We start from the raw sequence: 16,374 nt of genomic DNA, 5'->3' as shown, positions 1-16,374 counted from the left end.
CCCACACACCAGGGTAAACCCTGCTTTGTTCCATCTGAATAGTCTAGCTAGTTTCAGGACCGCACCTAGGGAAAAGAACCCTTCACAATGAGCCTTAACTTCACCCCACGGCCTAGAATAAGGATTGTGGAGCTCTGTGCCACAGGTGCTCTGGTTACTTAGTCATATTTATTCCGTCTAACAGGAGCCATGATTTTTGTGGTGGGATGAATTTATGGGGACAAAAATTTGGTTTATTGATAGGTGTTGCTGGATTTCCAGGGGGACACTGGTGACCTTCTGTTGGAGGCAGAGCTGCCAGGGTAGCCCCTGGATTCCTTGTTTCCAGCCGTGGCACTCGGATTCCACTCTTAGTGACCGTGGGGAAGGGAGAGGAAGGGAAAAGTCCCCTCCTCCCAGTCACAGAATTCCACGGCTCTTCTCCCCTCGTGGGGAAGTGGGCTCAAGGGCATACATCTCAAGGCTGATGGCTGCATTCCGATTGGGACGGGCAAAGGTTTAGGAGTCCCCTTTCATTTCACCACCTCAGTTTATTTTAGAATCAATTTAGAATTAAGGTAAAGAAAACCTGTGTGAAGTCTTCATTCTGGTTCAGACTTTAAACACAGGCTCAAACATTCCCGAGAAGTTCATGCCTGTCTTTTTCTAAATATTTCCCAGAGGACAGGGCTCCATGTCTAGATATGGCACAGTTACCTAGTTACTGGAAAGGGGACCTAGCCCTGAACCGGTCAGCCTAGGGCCAGTCGGCAGTGTGGGGTGGGGGGGGTTTCTTACCTTTGTGCAGGAAAAATTTTACAGCACGAGTCCTGGTGAATTTTAGAGAACATTTATTAAACCTGGGGACAGTGAAACAAGCAAGGGCTGGGGGAAGGTCGAAGAGAGGACGCCCGTCCAGGGAAGTGGGATTTCAGCAGAGTCTGGACCTCCAGAGAGCCGGGTTTAAGGGGAGAGCATTCCAGGGGCAAAGGAGCGCACGTCAGTAGAGTCTGGGAAACGGCCCGGTCCTCCAGGCGGCGGGTGGAGCCGGTAGGACTAGGACGATGGCCCCACCCACGCCCTGCGCAGCGGGGTCGGGTTTGGTACCTAGCGGTTCCGGAACGCAGGTAGCCAAAGGGAGGCGTGTTTAAACCGAGACACCTGACGCACGCCCGGGCCCCTCCCGATTAGCCCCGCCCACTTCGGGGCGGGAAGCCGTGGATAGCTAGCCTATCATCACTGCCGAGGCCAGCGAAGTCTCTTTTTCATTGGTGAGCGGTAGGGTGACGTCATGTCCCCCCCGGCTCGGCAAAGGAAGAGGGCGCCATGATGATTGGCTGGCGCTGGGGCGGTGGGCGGTGGGGCAGCCTGGCGAGGCTGGGGTGCAAACCCGTGCCGGACTTTCCCTTTCCATGTTTCGCAGCCCAGGGGTTGCTGCCGAGGCCGGGGAGTCGGCTGGGCGGAAACCTGGATTTGGTCCTAAAAGCTGCGGGGTTGACCGGAAGTGATCTTGGGGCTGACCGGAAGCGAGGCCTGGAGGGACCAGGGAGCGCGGGTCCCGGGAGGGAGGGGGGCGTTCCTAGCCGTAGGGGGGCGGGGGGGAAAGGGGCGACGGCGACCTGGGAGCGCCCGGGAGGCCGTGGGTCGCTGCTGTTTAGGAAGCAGCGAGTGACCACCACGCGCTGAAGGGGAGAGCCCGGAGAGGAGGAGTGTGGGCGCTCAGGGCTGCCCCTGGGCAGTCAGAATAAACCAGCGGAAGGGCCCTCTCGCGGCTCCGCCGAGCCGATTGCGAGGGATTTTGAAAGTCGGGGCAGAACAAGGAGCCGAGGGTAGGGGAGATCAGTGCGGGTCGGGCTAAAGGGCAGCTGGTGGGGACTGCGTGGGAAATCGTGGTTTGCGGTGTCCTCCAGTCCTGCCCCCATTGGATAGAATCACACTGCTCACCTTTGTGCAAGAAACAGTGTCTCCTGGGGCCAGGAAGCAGCCAGGATGGCTTGGGCTCTGAAGCTGCCTCTGGCCGATGAAGTGATTGAATCCGGGCTGGTGCAGGACTTTGATGCTAGTCTGTCCGGGATCGGCCAGGAGCTGGGTGCCGGTGCCTATAGCATGAGGTGAGTGAGATTTTCCCAGACCCTGCACCTTCGGAATAACAAAGGCAGGATAGAGAGTGGAGACGGGGGTGGGGTGGGGGTGGGGGGGTTAAAGGAGTTGTCTGCAGTTAGGGAAAAGGGCCTTTTTTTTTTTTTTTTTTTGCTGCTTTGAGTTTGAGTATTGTGGACAATGGAACTAGAGATTGTGGTCAGTGTCAAGTCTGCAGGATCAGTAGGAGGAGGAAGAATAGCAACCAGAGAAATGTTGAGAGGATGTTGTGCCAGAGTGGGAGGCTTGGGAGGGTGGTGGTGGTGGTGGTGAGTGTGTAGATTGGACTGGACTTGTATGAGGAAGAGGCTATCCTGAGCATGTGGGGAATGTCGAGGGAGTTGGGGCGTTGAAAGCTGGGTCTTAATGATGAATATTGGTTGACTGTTGGAAGGAAATGTGAGACCTTGGCGCAGAAGTCCAAACATCTGTATCTTAGCCTGCTTTTAATGCTTTGCTTACTTCTAGGAACTTTTGAAACATAGTTGTGAAATGAAAAAGTATCAAAGAGGACTTTTAGATGCTTTTAGAGCTTCATGTATCAAACCAAATGTTGATAATAAAGTACCCTTTGGAAGCAACATTACTTTCCCACGTAATTTATTTGCATGCATTTACCTACTTCATTCTCCCAGGATAGTTTGTTTCATGTTTAAGATGTGCAAGAACCATGTCTGGAAATGTTGAAACATGTGCATCTTAGGGTTAGAGAGAATGTAATTGGGTTTCCAAATGCATTATAAGGCTTAATCTAAATAAGTCAAAAGAGACTTTATTTTATTGAATTCATTGGGGTGACCTTGGTTAATAAAATTATATAGATTTCAGGTGTACAATACTGTAATACATCATCTGTATATTCTATGTTTACCACCCCAAGTATCCTTCTATCACCATTTATCCCCCATTTACTCTCTCCTACCTCCCCCCCACCTCCCTTTCCCTCTGGTCATCACCATACTGTTGTCTGTCTATACGGGTACTTTTTGTTGTTGTGTGCTTTTTTGCTTAATCCCTTCACCTTTTCCACCCAGCCCTCCTACCCACCCTCCTCAAAAGAGACTTTAGAACTTAACACCTTAATTGGGTTTAGGAGGTTATTGAGAAAATAAGCTTTTTATGGGAAAAGTTGACAAATTTTGCATTCTGATAGTGAGATCCTTTGAGAGTTGCATAATGTAAACTTCCTTTCTTTATCCTTATGAAACCAAAATGGACTTTCCTCACTGAAGTAAAATTATGAGTTAAAATTTAGTAAATACTTCACCTTCAGGAATCTTTGCTTACAGTTAGAACAATAAAGGCTATCTGTATATACATATATTTGTGATTTTCAAGGAAATTTGAGTTCTATCATGCAATGCTCTTAGTCTTGAGGAATTTTTAAAAATATATTTGTATTGATTTCAGAGAGGAAGGAAGAGGAAGAGAGAGAGAGAGAAACATCAATGATGAGAAAGTATCATTGATTGGCTGCCTCCTGCATGCCCCCTACTGGGGCTCGAACCCGCATCCCGGGCATGTGCCCTTGACCGGAACCAAACTTGAGACGCTTCAGTACGCAGGCTGATGCTCTATCCACTGAGCCAATTTAACTCTAGTTTTGTCTGACCTTGTTTACATAAGTCTGACCATAAAAATAGTGATTAACTTGGTCTGAAAGTAAATGTCTGGAACCCGAGCTTGCATGTCGGTATCTGACATAATATTTGACAATTTATGCTATTGTTCATTTAAAGATTACCACAACAAAAGTTTGGTTCTTGTCTAGGTTGAGTTGAGGATGGAGATAATTAAACATAACTGTATTTGTTATAAAAATAGTTAACATTGTTAACAAACATTTGCAAATCCACTATGGACTCTCTCTGCTACATGACCTTACATTGATGAGTGCTTTCTATCTCTCATCAATGTGAGTGGTCTTCACAGGTATTAGTAAGAATGGCTTGCATATTTACACATTTAGAATTTGTTTTCAACATCAAATTTACAGGAGTTTTCAAACATCATTTTATGTTTTTATAATGTACTACATTTTTTTTTCTTTGCTTTTTTTCATGCTTTTTGCTCTTGTCACTATTTTCTCGGTTCTTGCATACATTAAATATAATTTACATTAATTTGTGTTACTTAGATATTAATTCTCAAATTTGAGTATTCATGAGAATCATCTGGAATACTTACTAAAAATAGTTTCCAAGGTCCCACTTTGGTGATTGTCTAGGACACAGACCAGAAATCTGATTTTTTAAAAACAAGTTCATAGATGATTTTGATGCAGGTAGTCCAGGGACCACATTTCAAGAAACACTGACTAGAGGAGTTTTTATAGACAGAGGTAATGGCTTTTTGCTCTTCCGGTTTCTCCTTTTAATTAGATCTGGTGATTGCTTTTCCTACACCTTCATTAGGAAAAATGTTCTCTTTGACAAGCAATTTGTTTTATAAAATTCTTCCCCTAATATATTTGTTTTACCCTAGCTTGTTTATTTTAATGATTTTGCTTCAAATTTATTGATTTATATTTTATGAAGATTTATCTTAACTGAAGTATTCTTTTTTATTTTTGATATGCCATACTATTCAGTAATATTCTTTTCATAAGTAGTCCTTTAATAGTCTCCTTACTTTTTTTCTTACATTTAATACATGGCACAGACTTTATAGTTAAAATAAAGGAGAGTCTTTTTTAAAAAATATATATTTTATTGATTTTTTACAGAGAGGGAGAGGGATAGAGAGTTAGAAACATCGATGAGCGAGAAACATCGATCAGCTGCCTCCTGCACACCCCCTACTGGGGTTGTGCCTGCAGCCAAGGTACATGCCCTTGACCGGAATCGAACCTGGGACCCGTCAGTCTGCAGGCCGACGCTCTATCCACTGAGCCAAACCAGTTAGGGCTAAAGGAGAGTCTTTAAAAACATGCTGAAAGAAGCCAGTCACAAAAACCACATGACGTATGATTCCTTTTCTATGAAACGTACAGAACAGGCAAATCTCTAGAGACAGATTACAGCTTGACTAGAGCTATGGGAACGGAAGGAATGGGGAGTGATTGCTAATAGTACCATTATTTTGGGGTGTGTGTTATAAAAGTGTTCTAAAGTGGTAATGGTTGTACAACTCTGTGACTACCTAAAAACAATTGAATTATATGCTTTAAATGGGTAAATTGTATGATATCTGAATTGTATTTCAACAGAACTGTTATTTTACAAAGTAAAAATTAGATTTTGTGATTTATGTATTTATGAACAGTTATTGATTTTAGAGAGAGGAGAAGGGAAAAGAGAGAGACGTCCATGTGAGAGCACACTGATTGGCTCCCTCCTGCATACCCCACTACCGGGGATGAAGCCCACACGCAGCCCAGCTTGGGGATGTGCCCTGACCAGGAATTGAACCAGTAACCTTTCAGTGCATGGGACGCTGCCCAATCAAGCCACACTTTTATAAATTTTCCCTTTTTCTCCTTTTTTTAAAAAAAAACGTATTCTTAGTGATTTCAGAGAGGAAGGGAAATGGAGAGAGAGATAGAAACATCAGTGATGAGAGAGAATCACTGATTGCCTTCCCCCCGCACGCCCCCCACTGGGGATCGGGCCCGCAACCCAGGCATGTGCCCCCCGACCAGAATCGAACCCGGGACCCTTCAGTCCCCTGGCCGACGCTCTGTCCACTGAGCCAAACCAGCTAGGGCTCCTTTTTTAAGTTGAGATGGAATTCACATTACATAAAATTAACCATTTTAAAGTGAACAGTTCAATGGCATTTAGTGTGTTCACAATACTATGCAACTACCACCTCTACACTGAGTGGCCAGATTATTATGACCACCTGATGTTTGTAGGCAAATTAGCTGTACACGGCATCGTATGGGATATGGAAGCTGAAGGCCTGTTCGAACACCTTTGCTGTCTGCAGTTACCAAGATAAAACGTCTCCAATTCACACAGGAACACAAGGATTGGATAGTCGAGCATTGGAAAAAAGTCATGTGGTACGATGAATCACATTTCCAGTTGCATCATGCAGATGGCAGAGTGAGAATTCGGCGGAAACAGCATGAAAGCATGCACCCCACATGCATGAGTACAACCCTTCAAGCTGGTGGGGGCAGTGTTATGGTTTGGGGCATGTTTTCCTGGCATGATTTGGGCCCTTTAATTCATGCGGAACAACATCTGAATAGCACAACATACCTAAGTATCGTTGCTGATCAGGTTCATCCTATCATGTTGATGGCGTATCCCAATGGAGATGGCTTCTTCCAACAAGACAATGCGCCATGCCACGGTGCTCGTATTGTGCAGGAGTGGTTTCAAGAACATGAGGGAGACTTTACCTTGCTTAGGTGGCCCCCACAATCACCAGATCTCAATCCAGTTGAGCATTTGTGGGATGAAGTTAAAAGAGCCATCAGGCAGCTGGTTCCACAACCATCAAATCTCACAGAACTGGACAGTGGTATTCATCAGGCATGGTGTCAGATTCCTCGCATCACCTTTCAACATCTCATGGAGTCAATGCCAAGAAGAATCGCCGCAGTATTGAAGGCAAAAGGTGGCCCAACGAAGTACTGATGGGGTGGTCATAATAATCTGGCCACTCAGTGTGTGTGTGTGTGTGTGTGTGTGTGTGTGTGTGTGTGTGTGTGTCCCACATTCAAAGGCTGTTAAATTGCATTGTTTACCCATATCTTCAGAAAAAAATCAATTCTACTGTCATGGTAAACAACCTGCTTCCCTATGTATAATGGTCTGGCCCTCTAGCAACTTCAGCATGAAATTATAGCTAATTTGCCTACAAACGTCAGGTGGTCATAATAATCTGGCCACTCAGTGTAGTTCCAAAGCATTTTCATCACCCCCAAAGAAAATCCTCTACTTGTTAAACACTTGCTTCTCGTTTCCCTCGCCCCTCTCTCCCTAGTAACAACTCACATGGATTTACCTATTGTGGATATTTCACATAATGGAATTATATGGTGTGTGACTTTGTGTGTCTGGCTTCTGTCAGCATAAATTTTCAGGGTTCTCCCACATGGCAGCATGTATTAATACTTCAGTACTTCACTCTTTTATGGCTGAGTAATATGCCATGGTATGTATATATCACAATTTGTTTATCCATTCAGCTATGAATGGACATTTGGATTGTTTTTTTCCTTTTGACTATTATGAATAATGGTAGCTAGCGTTATGCTTATGTAGGAAATAACAATAAAATGTTTATAAACATGTTCAAGTTTTGGTGTAGACATATTTTTCTCTTTATTGAGGTATAATTGACATCATTATATTAGTTTCAGGTGTACAACGTACTGATTTGGTATTTGTATATTTTATGAAATGATCATCACAATAAGTCCAGTTAACATCTGTCACTGTACATAATTGCAAAATTTCTTTTCTTCTGGTGATGAGAACTGTTATGCAATACAGTATTATTAACTACTAGAGACCCCATGCACGGGGCGGGGAGGGGTGTCCCTCAGCCTGGCCTGCACCCTCTCCAGTCTGGGACATCCCTCTCACAGTCTGGGACTGCAGGCTCCTAACTGCTCGCCTGACTGCCTGCCTGATCGCCCCTAACTGCCTCTGCCTCAGCCCCTGCCACCATGGCTTTGTCCAGAAGGACATCCAGAAGATGCCTGGTCTAAGTAGCATATTACCCTTTTATTAGTTTAGATAGTCACTATGCTTCACTAGACATATGTTTTCATTTCTCTGGGGTATATATTTAGAATTGGAATTGATGGGTCATACGGTAATATGGTAATTCTATGCTTAACTTTTTTTTTTAATTTAAAGACCCTTCTTCTTTTAGGTTCACAGCAATAGAGGAAGGTACAGAAATTTCTCATGTACCCCCTGCTTTCATGTATGTAGAGCCTCCCCCACCAGAGTGGTACACACTCTGTACCTACATTGATGAACCTACATTGACATATCATAATCACTCAAAGTCCACAGTTTACCTTAGGGTTCACTTTTGGTATTGTACATCCTATAGGTTTAGACAAATTTATAATGACGTGTACCTGTGTCATTACGGAGTATTTTCATTGCTCTAAAAATCCTCTATGTTCTGCCCATTCATTTCCCCACCCCTATCCCTGGCAACTGTTGTTCTTTTTACTGCCTCCATAGTTTTCTCTTTATCAGAGTGTCATATAATTAGAATCATACAATATGTAGTCTTTTCAGATTGGCTTCTTTCACTTAGTAACATGTAGTTAACATTCTTCCATGTCTTTTCATGGCTTGATAGCTCATTTATTTTTATTTTATTTATTTTATTTTTAAAATATATTTTATTGTTTTTTTTACAGAGAGAAAGGGAGAGGGATAGAGAGTTAGAAATATCAATGAGAGAGAAACATTGATCAGCTGCCTCCTGCACACCTCCCACTGGGGATGTGCCCACAACCAAGGCACATGCCCTTGACCTGAATCGAACCTGGGACCTTTCAGTCCACAGGCCGACGCTCTATCCACTGAGCCAAACCGGTTAGGGCAATAGCTAATTTATTTTTAGCGGTGAGTAATATTTCATTGTCTAGAACAGTGGTTCTCAACCTTCTGGCCCTTTAAATACAGTTCCTCATGTTGTGACCCAACCATAAAATTATTTTCGTTGCTACTTCATAACTGTAATGTTGCTACTGTTATGAATCATAATGTAAATATCTGATATGCAGGATGGTCTTAGGCGACCCCTGTGAAAGGAATGGCGACCCACAGGTTGAGAACCGCGTCTAGAAGGATTTATTTATCCATTCACCTACTGAAGGAGATCTTTGTTTCTTCCAAGTTTTGGCAGTTATGAATAAAGCTTGTATAAACACCCATGTTTAGGTTTTGGTGTGGAGATAGTTTTCAACTACTTTGAGTAAATATAGATGATGTTATTGTTGGATCACATAGTAAGAATGTGCTTACTTTTATAAGAAACTGCCCAGCTGTCCTTCAGAATGGTTGTACCATTTTGCTTCCCATCAGCAAAGAGTGAGAGTTCCTGTTGCTTTACATCCTTGTCAGCATTTGGTGTTCTCAGTGTTCCAGATTTTGGCTATTCTAATAGATGTGTAGTACATGCTTAATTTTTTTTCAAGAACTGCTAAGCTATTGTGTTTCTTTATTTTCAAACTGGAGACCCAGTGCACGGATTCATGCATCAGTTGGGTCCCCTAGCCTGGCCTGCGGGATCGGGCTGAAACCGGCTCTCCAACATCCCCCCAGGGTTCCCGGATTGCGAGGGCACAGGCCAGGCCAAGGGACCCCACCGGTGCACGATCAGGGCCAGGGAGGGACGCGGGAGGTTGGCCAGACGGGGAGGGACTACAGGAGGGCTCCAGGGTGTGTCCGGCCTGTCTCTCTCAGTCCTGAGCAACAAGCTAACCTACTGGTCAGAGCGTCTGCCCCCTGGTGGTCAGTGCACGTCATAGTGAGCAGTTGAGCAGCCTTAGCATATCATTAGCATATTATGCTTTGATTGGTTGAATGGACAACCAGATGACCGGACACTTAGCATATTAGGCTTTTATTATATAGGATTATAAGAGAGCTTGGCTGGCATGGCTCAGTGGTTGAGCATTGACCTATGATCCAGGACATTACGGTTTGATTCCCAGTCAGGGCACATGCATAGGTTGTGTGTGGGCCTGATCCCCAGTGTGGGGTGTGTAGTAGGCAACCGATCAATGATTCTCTCTCATCATTGATGTTTCTCTCTCTCCCTCTCCTTCCTTTCTGAAATTAATAAAAATATATATATTTTTTTAATTACAAGGGAAAGTTACAGAGGTAGTAGAAGTGAGCCAGCTGGGCTGCTTAGGCTCAAAAAACAAGTTACGGAAACAAAAAGAGGGCCCTTGGAGTTTAGGAAAGAGAAAGACAAAGGCAAGGTAACATCCCTGGGGGAAGGAGAAGGGAAAGGCGTGGGTGTGCTCCCGAGAGGGAGAGCACGTCCAAGCTGTTTACACAGCATCTGAACTGTTCCCACTATACAAGGGTTTCTGTTTCTCTACATCCTCACCAACATTTCTTTTTCTTTCTTTTTTCAAATTAAAGCTATCCTAGTGAGTGTGAAGTAGTATCTCATTGTGGTTTTGTTTTGCATTTCCTTAATGACCATGTTGGTGAACATCATTTCATGTGCTTATTGATCACTTGTATATCTTCGGAGAAGTGTCTATTCAAGTCTCTTGCCCAGGTTTAAATTGGATTGTCTTTTTTGTTGTTGCTGAGTTGTAAGAGTTTTTCATATATTCTAGGTACTAGATCATTATCACATAAATGGTTTGCAGATATTTTCTCCCATTATGTAGGTTATCTTTTCACAAATTCTCTTACATAAAATCAGGAACTTAACACCAATACAATACTATAAACTATTGACTTACAAAAGTGTTTAATTTTGATGAAGTCCAGTTTACCTATGTTTTCTTTTGTTACTCATGCTTTTGGTTTCAACTTTAAGAATCTATTGCCAAATCGAATGTCACAAAGTTTTAACCAGTGGTTTCTTCTGAGAGTCTTATATTTAGGTAATTGGTCTACTTTGAGTTAATTCTTATTTATAGAGTGAGGTAGGGGTCCAACTTCATTTGTTTGCATGTGGATATCCAGTTGTCCTACCCACCATTTGTTCATTTCTTTCCCCATTGAATTTTCTTGGCACCCTTGTGGAAAATCAAGTGGCCATAGATGTAAAGATTTGTTTGTGGACTCTTAGTTCTATTCTGTTGGTTGATATTCTATTCTTTGCTAGTACCACACAGTTTTGATTACTTTACCTTTAAAATAAGTTCTGAAATTTGGAAGTTTGAGTCCCTCTACTTTGTTTTTCAGTATTGTTTATGAATTTTTAAACCCAGCTATTTTACTTTTTTATCCAGAACTTCTGTCTGGTTCCATTTTATACTTTCTATCTTTTTATTGCCATTCTTAATCATACATTGCTCTTCTGATTTCCTTTAGTTATTTGTCCATGGTTTCCTTCAGTTCTTTGAGCATATTTAAGACAGCTAATTTAGTGGCTCTGTATGGAGTGTGCCTGCTCCTTTCCCCACCCTCTTCCCCCCCTTGCCTTTTTCTTTCTTGTGAGCTCCAAAGACCCTTTTTTTGCCTCTGTAACTTGTTTCCTGAGCCCGTTTCTTCTACGGCTCACTTCTTCTACCTCTGTGACTTTCTAAATAAACTTTGTTCTATAGTTTGGGGAGGTGGGGGAAAGATAGTTAAAGTCTTTGAATAGTAAATCTAGTATCTGGGCTTGCTCAGGGGTGGTTTCTGTCAATTTCTTTTTCTCCCCTGTGAATGGACCATACTTTCCTGTGTCTTTGTATGCCTTGTAATTTTTGTTGAGAACTGTACATTTTGAGTATTGTAATGTGGTAACATTGGAAATCAGATTCTACTCCCTCCCTAGAGTTTACTCTTGTTACTTGGTAGCCTCCTGGTTCATAGGTTGACACTCAACCACTGATCATGTTACTTTTCTCCTGAAAATTCTCCAATGATTTTGCATCTCACTTTAGATAAAAGCCTTAGTTCTGATTAATACACATGGAGTGCCTCACTGGACAACTTGTCCATAACTTCTGTTCTTCTGTCTTGCTCTGCCCCAGCCACATCTGGCTTTCTTACAGCTCCTCAGATGCTGTGCACATTCCCACCTCAGGGCCTTTGCATTTGTTATTACTCTTCCTGGGGTAATAGTTGAGAGGAATTGGAGTAGAGGACAGCAAGGAAGAGGAACTTCAGTTCATTAGCTGGGACTTTTAGAAAGGGAAGGTAATGAGATGAGACTGTATAGGTAAGCCGGTCCAGTTTTGAAGGGCCTTGGGAGCCCTGTTGAAAACTATCATGATTTCACTGAGAAGCTACAGAAGCATGTAAACCAAGCATGTCAAACTCAAAGGCTCACACAGGCCAGACAAAAAAGGTTTAAGTTTATGTGGGCCGCAAAAAAACAAAAACTTCAATTTTCATAGAAACGTAGGTTTATTTCGATAGAGACATGCTGAATACAAAGGGCTGAAATAAATGAGTAATCGTTAACATAAAATAGAACGCTTTAATAAAAATTAATATTTTTTATTGAACATTAACTTATCAGACACTGAATAACTACACAAATTAATAAGTGTAATGCAAATAAACCTATTTTTCTTGTTCTCCAAAAGCAAAATATTTCCTGTTGCGCACACAAGTCAGTACAAGACTAATGACGTGGCATTCGGCTGCTAAAATATTCTAATAAAAAATCTAAAATATTCTAATAAAAATGTTGCTAGTATTAGTGGAGAGAAATGGTGCGCCTGCGCGTAAGGCGCATAGGAAAATGAGTGCAACACGATTATAGTAATCAGTCATTAGCAAACGTTGTAGTTCATCAACACTAATAAAAGAGAAAAATGGTAATTGGCGTACGACGATACCCTTTTCATTGGCTAATCAGGGCTATATGCAAATTAACTGCCAACTATGATTGGCAGTTAACTGCCAACTATGATTGGCAGTTAACTGACAACTATGATTGGCAGTTAACTGCCAACTAAGATTGGCAGTTAACTGACAACAAGATGGCGGTTAATTTGCATATGTAGGCACAATGCAGGGAGGCGAAAGGGAAAGCAGGAAGAAGCCCCCTGCCACTGACAGTGATCGGAAACCCAGGGGGGAGCTAAGAGCTGGGGGGCAGGGCAAAGGCGGCCCTGGGGCCGCCTTTGCCCTGCCCCCCAGCCATGATCGGAGAATCAGGCGCCTTTGCCGCCCTGGCCAGTGATAGCAGGAAGTAGGGGTGGAGCCAGCGATGGGAGCTGGGCACGGTCGAAGCTGGCAGTCCCGGGAGCTAGGGGTCCCTTGCCTGGGCCTAAAGCGGAGCCCACGATCGCGGGGCCGCTGCAGCTGCGGGTCCCCGCTGCCCGGGCCGGACGCCTCAGCCAGAGGCGTTAGGCCTGGGCAGGGGCGGAGCCTGCAACCGCGGGGAACTGGGGGTCCCCTGCCCAGGCCTGACACCTCTGCCGGAGGCCTCAGGCCTGGCCAAGGGGCCGATCCGGTGATTGGTGATAGGAGGGTGATGAGGCTCAACTCCTCTGGCCGAGGCATCAGGCCTGGGTGGGGGGCGGAGCCGGGGATTGGGGGGATATGATGGTCCCCTTGCCCAGGCCTGAAGCCTGGGTCAGAGGTGTCAGGCTTGGGCGGGGGGTGGAGCAAGCGATCAGAGGGAGATGGGGGTCTCCTGCCCAGGCATGATTCCTGGGCCAGAGGCATCAGGCCTGGGCAAGGGGCCGATCCTGCGATTGGAGGGTGATAGGGGTCAATGCCTGAGGGCTCCCAGTATGTGAGAGGGAGCAGGCTGGGCTGAGGGACACCCCCCCACACACACACCCAGTGCACGAATTTCGTGCACCGGGCCCCTAGTTATTAATAATCATGTATAAAAGGATATTGTAAAAGTTGTTACAAAATTTTTATTAAAATGTTTCTTACATACTGTTGTATTGTCTGGGCCGCGAAAATATTCATTGTGGGCCGAGAGTTTGACAAGCTTGATGTAAACAGAGTAGTGATATCTTAGACTTACAGTTTTAGAGGTTACTTTGGCTGCAGATGGGAGGATAATGGTGAAAAGCTAGTTATTCCTAAGAAGGGTTGAAGCTTAGTGAACTGGGCATCTTCTGCTTTGCATATTCTTAGAGATGTAACTGATTCTCTATAAAAGAGAAAGGGAGCCAATAACAGATCTGCTTTGATTGCATCATCAGATCTAAATGAGGGCATCTTGGAACATGTTGGCCACTTTAGAAGAAAGGGCCTTTATCAAAGGTCTGGTCTGAAGGAGGAGAATTCTTATAAGCCCTACCACTGTGAGCTTAAAGGGAGAAGGGATAGCTAAAGACTCTTACCATTACATAGGACTAGTGTTCTGGTACTTACAGGATTTCCCCAGTTAAAGTTAAAAAACAAACAAAAAGAAAACAGAAAAATATCTGTGCTTATCTTTTACTACTGGGAGGGACTGGGGACTGGGGAGATTGCATGGCTTTGAAGCTAGGTGTGGTAGTAGGGATGTAATGGGCAAGGCAGAAGAACCCCAAAGGTGGTCATTTTGGACCCGAAAAGAAGCTTTCAATACTGAAATGGGAGTTCTACTTTCTATATCAAAATTGTCAGATTTCCAGAATATATAACCCATGAATATTGTTGCAGGTTGCCATTCATCACCTTGCTATTAATGTGAAGAGTCAGTAATTTCAGAAATTTAATAAAAGAGCCTGGTACTAATGATGCCACAGGTGATGTTTTCAATTAGCAGTGTTTTAATGAGATTTGTAGGCTGGTAAGAGCTAATCCTGTAATGCAGGAAAAAAACTGAGAAAGCAGGCCTATATCTGGCAAATCTCCTGAGTAGGACTTTGTGATTCAGAGGTCTCTGATTAAACATTTAATATCTTATAAATTCTCTTGAAGTATCTGACATTGGTCAGATACTTTTCCACTTCCAAAATAAGTAAGACTTGCAGACATTTGAAATTAGAAGTTTTTAGTGACTTTCTTACCTAAAATAAAATAAAGAACATTGCCTATAGAAGTAAATCAATGACAACCCAGCAGAGCCCTAGCCGGTTTGGCTCACTGGATAGAGCGTCGGCCTGGGGACTGAAGGGTCCCAGGTTCGATTCCGGTCAAGGGCATGTACCTTGGTTGCAGGTACATCCCCGGTAGGGGGTGTGCAGGAGGCAGCTGATCGATGCTTCTCTCTCATCGATGTTTCTAACTCTCTATCCCTCTCCCTTCCTCGCTGTAAAAAATCAATAAAATAAATATTAAAATAAAATAGACAAGGATTAAAGATCGAAGTTAAAAAAAATAATAACCCAGCAGAGCAGAAATGAGGGAGATTCAAAAACTTGGAGAGAAAATAAATTAGCTTCATATTTTGGGGTAAACTTTGAGAGGTACATGATGACAAGTATTCAACTTCTGGTCTCTCTTAACTGCTGAAGAAATAGAATGGATTATACCTAAAAGCGCCTTCTTAAAGTACTTAAAGAATATTAAGACCATATTGAGATCTGGAAAATAGTTCCAGGAACAGTAGAGTCAAACCTTGAATGTCTCCCATCTCAAACAATTCAATTCTCGACCAAGTTGTTCACAGAAAAATGTCTTGGTTGTTGATCAGAATTTCAGTTCTGAACCCAACAACACTTTTATGCTGATATTTGTAGGATGAGTCATGAGTCTCCCAGGTGACAAACAAAGGACAGAATGCGTGAGTATGAGTCAGTTTACTGCTGACCTCGGTTCTCAAACTTGATTCATCCTGGAAGGCTGTTCGAGAAGCGATTTGCTTGAAAGCTAAATCATTCCCCCCTCCCCCATTAGAAATAATGTAAATTTAACTAATCTGTTCCCGACCCCCAAATGATTCCTTGTTTTAACATGCTTTATATACAGTACATGTCTAATGTACTGTTTAATATATAAACACTTTCAAAACAAAAGGATATAAAATAAAAGCGAAAATTTAACAAAAAGGAAATGGAATGTACAGTAAAAAATAAAAATTTACATACATCCTAGAACTTACCTTTAATATTGAGAGCTATTGATGACTGAGGAGCGATGGAGGGATGTTATTGTTGGGGAGTCCCCTTCCATAAAAAACTTCAGGTAGCTGTTCTCTTGGATTCTTTCTTTTGCCTCTTTGCTCCGCTAGAATGTGCTTCAGGCTCCCTGGGCCTCTGTCTCACTAAAGACCTATCCGGTGATGTTTGTTTTTGCCTGTGTTTTAACACTTGCCTGAAGCAAAACACTTGCACTGTCACTGAACAAGTTTATTGCAAGGTTTGTTACTCCTTTGTCATGGTGATATTTCTTAAATATTCACAGCACAGGTTCCTGAGCAGTTGACACCAGATTTAGCAGTACACTGACTCATACTCCAGCATTCTCTCCTTTGCCATCTGAGAGACTCATGACTCATTATATAGGTATCAGCATGAAAGGATTGTTAGGTCCAGTCTGAAGTTTTCAACCAAGACAGTTTTCGGTGGCCGAGAACTGAATTGTTTGAGATAGGAGACATTCGAGAACCAAGGTTTGACTGTGTAAGTAAAGCGGTTCTGTGCTTTGTTTATTTTTCCTGAAGTGCTATACAGTGGCTTTTGGAATGTACCCTTTTGTTTTTTCTGTGTGTGTGAGTGAGCAATTTAATATCTTCCTTTACATATTCACC

General features: G+C 43.2%; 1 protein-coding gene across 4 annotated transcripts in view; it reads left to right on the top strand.

The window, feature by feature from the left end:
* The first annotated feature begins 1,321 nt into the window (after positions 1 to 1,321).
* The window catches only part of TFCP2 (transcription factor CP2), a 48,630-nt gene continuing 33,577 nt past the window's right edge, over positions 1,322 to 16,374 (top strand). For 2 of the 4 annotated variants that reach the window (XM_059682857.1, XM_059682856.1), the window contains exon 1: positions 1,324 to 2,090. In XM_059682857.1, coding sequence (XP_059538840.1) covers positions 1,969 to 2,090 — 122 coding nt within the window. In that variant the 5' untranslated portion in view covers positions 1,324 to 1,968. Of the gene's footprint in view, positions 2,091 to 16,374 lie in introns of all 4 variants that reach the window. The other 2 variants (XM_059682859.1, XM_059682858.1) reach the window with 2 other exon arrangements.

This window comes from Myotis daubentonii, chromosome 2 (genome assembly GCF_963259705.1).
Source record: "Myotis daubentonii chromosome 2, mMyoDau2.1, whole genome shotgun sequence".
Lineage (NCBI taxonomy): Eukaryota > Metazoa > Chordata > Mammalia > Chiroptera > Vespertilionidae > Myotis > Myotis daubentonii.
The sequence above is the reverse complement of the archived record's forward strand: the minus strand, read 5'-3'. Positions and strand labels throughout refer to the sequence as shown.